At 37.4% G+C, this 8,624-nt stretch overlaps 1 protein-coding gene across 2 annotated transcripts; it reads right to left on the bottom strand.

Moving 5' to 3' along the window:
• Positions 1–3,847: 3,847 nt before the first annotated feature.
• On the bottom strand, positions 3,848–5,176 carry LOC108239482 (C-C motif chemokine 14-like). 2 transcript variants are annotated; one of them, XR_005234551.1, is made up of 4 exons: positions 4,934–5,176; positions 4,471–4,839; positions 4,206–4,356; positions 3,848–4,043 (listed from the first exon to the last, which is right to left on the bottom strand). XR_005234551.1 is itself a non-coding variant. In XM_017422201.3 (3 exons), the coding sequence occupies exons 1-3, from the start codon at positions 4,535–4,537 to the stop codon at positions 3,917–3,919; spliced, it is 345 nt and encodes a 114-aa protein (XP_017277690.1). In that variant the 5' UTR covers positions 4,538–4,776; the 3' UTR covers positions 3,848–3,916. The 2 variants fall into 2 exon arrangements, 1 of the variants encoding a protein (XP_017277690.1); XM_017422201.3 differs by lacking the exon at positions 4,934–5,176 and having other exon boundaries at positions 4,471–4,776.
• Between the last annotated feature and the right edge of the window lie 3,448 nt (positions 5,177–8,624).

The raw sequence follows: 8,624 nt of genomic DNA, 5'->3' as shown, positions 1-8,624 counted from the left end.
CCCAGCAGGAAGGTTGCAGGATTGCTTTTCGACCTGGGGCATTTCTGGGTGGAGTTTGCTCCCTGTGCTCACGTGGGTTTTCTCTGGGTACTAAGATTTCCTCCCACAGAGGTTAGGTGAATAAGTAATGTCAAAATTGTCCCTAGGTATGAATGAGAGCATGAATGGATGTTTGTCTCGTTTATATCTATGTGACCCCAGCTTCTCACACAGTCATGGCTGGAGATAGGCACCAGTTCCCCGTGACCGAGTAAGGAGAAGCGGGTAAAGAAAATGGATGGATGGATGGGTGGATGTTGCAGACTGGCTTGACTGTGCATTTCCAGGCATCGGCTCACTTGATTGCAGTGAAATATGCCGGAGTAGAGTAACAGAGAAGACCCAGACTACCAGAACATGGTGGATGAGGCCATGACTACATGCTGACAGAACTGCTTTGGATATTACCCCAGGCTCATAGAAGAACGGTGAAAAGAAGATAGTGGTGAGTGCCACTGCAGCATGATCACATTTAGGAATATAATGCCACACCAATAAAAACAACCACAGCTCTTAGCATACATTATTCATATGCCATAGTACGGTGTAGATTTTACAGACTTGAACAAATGCACGGAACGTTACACATGTCATATGTATTACAAGATTTGATCATGCATAAAACGGACCTCATTTCTTCTGTTTTGGACCCATGTAGACAGTGTTTTCAGATACGCCAACATATATGGCCAAAACCCATGTAAAAGCACAAATCGTTTATGTAGGTGTCAAGTTAATCTTATTTTATTGACCATCTTCCTACCGGCCACACTCAAAGTTATTAAAAGGAACAAAACAAAAAGCTGACGTGGCAGCAAACAAAAGCCAACTAGATGGCGGATCATTTGGAACACGAGGAGAACCAGATAGCACATGATAGCAACAATGAACCAGCGGAGAGAAAACAACTGGGGACTGGATATAAGGGCTGATGACAAGGAAATAGAAAAAGGTGAATGATTACAAATTAAGCACAGGTTCAGATGGGCATGGCAGGCTGACTGAAAAACTACTGAGCCGAGGGCAGGTGAATAGTGGCACAGGGAACACAAGAAACAAGACAATACAATAATCTAGAACACAGGGAACACGAGGAGCAGAACTATACAGCGTATAACATGAAAACAAGGAACAAACTAAACACAAGGATCAAATGTAAAAAAAAAAAAAAATCAAATTAACAAGAAAAAAACACAAAATACCCAATTACTGACAAGAGCATATTTGTATATTTTGAGCTTAAAGTTGCTTAACTTCACAGACTTTTATTTTTTTGTATTAAGTTTTCCACATTTGGACATAAATTTAACAGAAACAAATGAGCTACCAGTTAGACACAAGGTTTTTATCCAGTTTAAGTAAAATTTCAGTTGTAATGCACCTCTGTATACAAATGCTCGATGGCTCAGTCATACGCATACTAGCAAGGGTGGGCCATAAATTTATACAAAGGGGTGGGAAAAACCCATTACACTTCTGGTTTAACACAAATGTTGCATTGACCTCAGTCTCTACTCTCAGCCTCTCGAAACTCCCCCAGCTGCAGAGCACAGAACCCCAACGGTACTTTCTCTCACAGCCCACGTGTAGTAAAGATTTCAACACCTTTTTTTTTTTTTTTTTATAGAAGCTCGCGCACCATTTTGTTCGAGGTGCTAATAATGGAACAAGCTGACTGAAAGCTTCCACCTGGTCAGACTGAAGACCCCCATGTCGAATCACCAGGGGGGTGGGGGTTTGGGGGAGATGGAACATGGTGGTCATTCTGATGGATAATAAATGTCACCACACTTTTATTGACTCAGACATTCATCCTAGCAACAAGATCACAGCCGACCTTTTAACGATTGCGGTGTAGTTGACATTTTATGTGTGGATTTAAGTATGTTTAATAATTTGTATTAAAATGTTCCAGGGTGCAAGAGCAGCCATGAGTCACTGTGGTTCAGCAACATAAACTATGTCTGTGAATACTATTAAACATTTTAAATATGTTTCCTCAATATTCCTGATTTACAGAGTATGATCATTTGTATGACTGTACTAAAGACTTGGTCAAACATATAAACACTTTGCAAGAAAACTTAATAAATATTCATCTTTGTCTAGCTTGTTAGTGTGCTGAATCCCTCATGATGTAAAATTTAAAGAATATTCAGAAGCCACACTTTTGCTCTAACATTTCTTGACTAAATGCACATTTCCTTTTTATGTCAGAGATAATCTTCTGATGAGACATAACAGAGATATAACCATCTTGGTCAAACCTTGAAAATAACATTGCGTGCAGTCTAATGCGATATCTTGTGTAATCACACATATATGTTTGCAGTTGGAATGTGCATTGTGAATGACTGTCAGCTATCACCACACAAAATTTTAGCACAGTATCTGTAAAATCAACTGAGGCATAGCTATTTTTGTGTAGGCTAATATCACTTAGCTGTAGCAGCCATCTTGAATTGGATTGACTCCAAAAGTTAATGAAGTTTACATGGACAACCAATGATTACTTTCTGAGAGTTTCAATAAAACTCATCCAGTGGTTTTCAAGATATTTTGCTAACAGACAAACACAACTGACTCCAATAGTTAATGCCAAGGTTTTAAGCAAATATGTCACCTAATGTACTGTGTTCAAAGTATTTGTTTGGGACAATGCTCAGCTATGACCACACCAAATATTTGCTCATTATCTGTAAAACTGCCTGAGTTTTAGCCATTTTTGTGTTTGCTAAAATTGCTTTGCTGTGACGGCCATCTTGAATCAGGTTGACTCCTAAAGTTAATCACTTGTAAATGTACATCAAATGATTACTTTCTGCAAGTTTAAATCCATCCAGTGGTTCATGGGATATTTAGAACAGACAGACAAATGAACACACCCAGGCACGGGCAAAAACATTATCACTCTATCTTCAGGTGATAAGTATAATATGACACATGTAAGACCCAATTTTAGACCTCACTCTGATCCATACATGTGTTGTAGGAAAAGATATGACCTCCATTTAAGTTAATATTTTTTATTTATATTTACAGTTGCTATGCCTTTACAAACCTCAGAGAACAGATTATGGATTTGATGTTTTAAATGGTTAGCAGTAAAATAATAAAGACCATTTTGAAATATCACCTTTTAATTGATAAAATCTTAATCATACAGTAATGTATATTTATTTGTATAATTCTTCCATGTATATAAAGTAAAACAGAGGACACTAATGTCCACTGTGCATTGTCACTTGTACTAAAAAAAATATATATTTTTTAATGTCTGTTTATTTTTTTTAAATGATAAAGTGGCATTATTTTAAACCTCAGCTGTCACGTCTAACTAATTTTGCTTCAGTAAAGGAAACGGTGCTTCCAGCACGCACTTTCCTATCAGACAAATCTTTCCTAAAAAAAAATCTCTGCCTTGTGTTTTATTGGTGAGAATCTTTGTGGTGTGACAAATGTGAAGCGCGCAACAAGGTGAGCAACAGCTGCGCAATAAAGATAGCGTCTACAAATGCACTGGTAACTTTTTGGTTTGAAACTGTGAATTACCAAACTGTAGCCATGACATTGTGACCATCTTTATTAGCAGGTGCCACTCAGCATCAATTTACAATAAAAGTAACAGTATTTACATCTGTACAAAAGAAGCAACTTGAAAAAGTCGAATATAATAGACATTTTAATTTTACAGAAATACATTCAAACTTGGTGAAACTCCAACAGCTTTAGTTAAAAAAAAAAAAAAAAGGATGAACGGCACCGTGATGGCCGGTCGCTTCCACGTCAGACACATTTTTGTAAAAAAAAAAAAAAAAAGAAGAAGAAAGAAACCTCCTTGGTTCAGTTGTGGGGTTGGTTTGTGGTAAAGTTGATATCATGTCCCGGGTGACTCTAATGGATTCTTCCGCTTCAGGTTCCTTTCATCCAGATAAGCCGTCATGTTCTTTGTTCTCCAATCATTGGGGTTACCACAGATAGTCTTGCCTTTCTTTGTGATGAAACTTGAAAATCAAAGAACATACAGTCACTAACCTGCTGCACTTTTTCACAAAAGAACATAGTTTTTAATATATTATGGCGATCACAGTGAATTCTAAACTGCTGCGTATCAAAAGATGTAGTTATGCTTCATATTTAAAAGCTGGATACTTTTTCTGACTTACACCACAGCGTGTAGGTTACATGTTGGCGGTTTCTGAACATAGTAATATGCCAGACGTTGTACAGATGTTGTCGGATGTTGTCGGATGTTGTTGTCCAGATGTTGTCGGAGTTTAGTTGTAGAGATTTTCAGACAGCAATTTGAGAGGCCACCTTGATTCAGAAACAGAAGAATTTGATATTACAACCATAATCATCATATAACAGGACAAATGCTACCAAATGTACCAGATTATTTTGAATAAAAACCAGTGACAGTGCTCTTACCTTGAGCTGAGGCTGTAGGCACCGTCACAGCTACAGTTAAAAGCAGGATGATGGTGAGACCTGTCATTGTTTGCAGCTCCAACACAATATGATGTGCATTCTGAACCTCGTGCACTTTTTAAGGCAACCAACTCATCTTAGAGTCATGTCTCTTGGAAGGTGAGTATGCTGCACCCACAGATGCTCACATGGTTGGAAAGTGGAAATGTACAGTTTCCTCCCACAGAAGCTCGCCCCTGTGCGGTACTCACCTCTCCACTCTCCTCTCTGGTGGTCCGTGGGTTTCGAAACGCTTTCCACTGCAGTGCAATGTGGTCTTTGTGCGTAGTGTTGCTTCATTTGCTCTTTTAAATATCCTATAGAAATTACCTATGAAATTAGTATCAAATGTAAGTTCTAGTAAGCTCAGGTCATATGTTGAAATTAAAATTTAGGCAGTAATAATCCGCTTTTATTTGTTTACCTTTTGAAGGGATTAGTTTGTGGTTGCCAGCACTTTACTACACAGGCTCGTTTTCCAATTTCCTACAGTCACATACAAAAGGAAAACATTAACAGAGTCTAAGAAGTTAAGTTGAATTTCTACATCATATCATCTTTTTCATCTTCTTCACTTTCTAACGTAAGAACTTCCTGTTAGGTTTTTGAGGTGAGTGTTTCTCTGCGCTACCGATGCTGCTGTACTCAGCTCTGCAACCACGGTGCATACAGAGTGAGGAAATACACATGCACCCTGTTTTTTTATGACTTTCACCTGCACATAGTAGGTTTATGTATATATATAAACGCACGCATGTATCGAGGCAGCAACTGTTTTGTTCCACTGCTGCCCACGTGGTTTGAAGTCACATGTTCTTTTGTGCATTTGAGAAAGAAATATAGCGGCATGAACCTTTCCAGATGTTCAGAGTAGGACTGTTCCCACAGGGTGGACTTATGGACAGATGTGTTGGCGAATGTTGGAGGCATAAAGACTCAGTTGCGTCGAGGAGCAGGCATGAAGTCGGTAAAGATAACGGCAAAGGAGCAGGTCAAAAACATAATACCGAAACATCCTGGGTGACTGCAAACTTAATATTTTGAAATGAGTCAGCATAAAATGTCCAAAAACGTCAACCACAGATGTAACATTTAGACAAAAGCATCACATCCACCCCAGCGCCATAGCAACAGCCACAATCATTTCTACTACAGGAAACAGCAGTAAATGTCAGTCAGCCTGAGACAAGATGATCTAAGATCACTAAATCAAATTTGATTATTGTGATTCCATTAAAAGCTCTATGCAAATTTCCCATCTCATCAAGAGAATGGTTTTTATTTTGTGTTCTTGTTTAATGATGGATGGTGGGGCCTGAAGTGTCAGACATACTTAGAAGATGGACTGCATAACTACTTCTGATTGGCTCTAAAAATTCAAAAACTAGGGTTAAGGTAAAAGGTTTCCTCTTCTCAGTTGTCTTAACCCTTACTGAGCACTTGTTCTATTTCAAGTGTGAGTTTCACAGTGAGGGGTGGGCAGCATTTGGGAGGCTGTGGTTACAACAAAGCTGGATTATGAATAAATTAAGAAACTGACAGACACACAAAAGGCCCACGGGAGTTGGTGAAAACATGGGTGGCCACTCAATATTCATAAAAAGACAAAAATGGTCTGCAATTGTCCTTTTTTTGTTGGTTTCTCATATCCTGCTCTTACATATAAATTGACAGGAGGACAGGAGGATATGAATAAACCTTTCTGTGATGTTGTATTAGGCCCACTGATGCTTGGCTAATTATTAAGTACTTAGATATTCTCACGAGAAACACAAAACTCGCTGCTTCTTTGGTGAACATTCAGCAGTAACCTTTGACCAATAATCTAAAACCTCACACTAATGTAGGACTAAAATGATCTTTCTCTTCCTTTGTATCTTCATTTTCATAAAGATGGACAAAGCGACTCCATTAACAAAGAAGTTAAAGTCCCACCTCCACACCCCGCCAACTCGCTAACAGGCTATCAATCCCAGTGTGACACGGCCCTCTTTTTGAAGCCTCAAGTAACTCATTGAAACTAAATGTATTTTTAAAAAATGCATATTTGAACACACTGCTGGAAAGTACAAACTATGTGAATCAACAGAAATCAACACCTGGAAAAAATTACGTGAACCATATTTTTAGTCAAGGGGCCTAAAAACTGAACTGCAGTTTGCCACTAGGGGGTGTTCATCATGTGGCTTCAACTTCTGACTTCCAGAAATATTTTTTTCAAAAAGCCCAAATAGTCAACTTTGTTTCTTTGGTGGTGCTCCACTTCTTCAGCCGTCCTACACAGCTGACTGACAGCTGCACAAATTACAGAGGGACATGGAGTGTTACCCAAATCTAATTAGTTGTTTTGGCTAAAATCTCACATGATATCAATTATTTCTTTTACAGGTGCAATGACTCAGCAGAAGTAATCTTCTATTTGGCTGCAGCTGTTATTTCTTGGCTTTTGAATAACATTGTTAGTGTGGGAGTCTTCAAACCGGTTCATTAAATTTACACAATTCTGTCCATTTCCTAATGACAGTTTAATGTTAATCCATGACTCTGCAATAACAACTGGTGTTCTTTCGTTATATCACATGCTGAGGACTGCCATGGAATTACTCACTTTAAGATGTCTCCATACCGGGGTATATGTTTTATTGTTGAACCCAAAAATGTGCTAAAAAACGAAGTCATTCTGTAGTCTGTAGCCATCTGCATGAATTCATAAATCCTCATTAAAGAAGTATTTTGTTTTTGAAACTGTCTTTTTGTTAAAAGTATCGTTTCAATTTCACATAACTTTTCCTATTTAAAATCTACAAAAAGGAGAAGGACCAGCACTTTTTTTTTTTCAATTTTAGCTGGATTTCATTGAAGCTGATCTCACTCCTCAACTTCCTTCCTTTTCTCCTTTTCACTATAAGTCATTAAATCAATTTTTAAAAAGACTTACATCCAGTAAAGCCATGTCTGGTAATTTCAAAAGTCTGCTGACAATAGCGTCCATGCATGCAGCTTTTTATATATATTATGTTTTCTTTCATTTTTGTTTACAGTTATTAGGTGAAATGTGAGAATATCGGATGAAAAAAATACTTGTAGATTGTACTTAAGTATGTAAAAGTGACATTCAGTCAAGCTAAACAAACATTCCTCAGTCGATTCAGTTGATTGGCAGCAAGTCAGTAAATAAACAGCAACTCAGAGAGTGGGACGTACACAGTACATGGATCTGCAGAGTTTCTTTTAGGTTATGATGAACATTGTGACATACTGTATAAACAGTCTAATGTGTAACAAATTAAGTTAAGGAGATTTTTGAGAATTAACAGTCTGGAAGTGAGGAATCTGAATTTAAGAAAGTGGAGAGCAGAAAAATTGAGATTTTGCTGTTTATTTAGGTATATTGCATTTTTCAATGAAGGGTTCGATACTTCCTTAAAGCAGTTGTATTGATAAAATTATTTTAGTCCCATCAGACATTATGTGTTTCTGATAACCAGTATGAAATGAGAGCGTAAATAAGTAAAAGTACAGTACTTCAGATCTGTCATTCTAGGATTAAATATGTATGGTTTCCTTAGGGAATTAAAACAACTAAAATAGAAAATAATATAAGTTCAACTTTTCAAACATCTTATAAATTTATAACTAAAAAGCATAACATATAAACTCTACAATGCAGTCAGCAGGAATATATGTTAGACAAGATCATAAAGGCATCAATGAACAACTTGAGTCACAGGACATACAGGAACTAATGACCAAATATGGGCAGAAGACGTTTTGCAATTTGTGGTTTGTGGAAAGGTCTATCCTTCCTTCTCTTTTTTGGTTTTACTTATAATGACCATTGGAAACAGAAAAAGAGGGAAGGCTGATCAGCACATGACACTTCCTGCTGAAATCAGCAGAATTTATGCAGTTACCACAAATCAGACAAAAGTGGTACTGGATAAAAAAAATGAAAAGTAGAGAAGAAAAGTTTTTTAAAAAAGCAGATATTCTCACATTTTTCTTAGATTTTATTTAAATGCAGGTGGTATAAACCAGGTACGTTTATTATCTTGTTTCTTTTCTTTATTGCTACATTTGAGGCCTTCAGCTAATTCCAAAAGGTAGGGAAGGAT

Source organism: Kryptolebias marmoratus, linkage group LG20, assembly GCF_001649575.2.
Source record: "Kryptolebias marmoratus isolate JLee-2015 linkage group LG20, ASM164957v2, whole genome shotgun sequence".
Classification (NCBI taxonomy): Eukaryota; Metazoa; Chordata; class Actinopteri; order Cyprinodontiformes; family Rivulidae; genus Kryptolebias; species Kryptolebias marmoratus.
The sequence above is the reverse complement of the archived record's forward strand: the minus strand, read 5'-3'. Positions and strand labels throughout refer to the sequence as shown.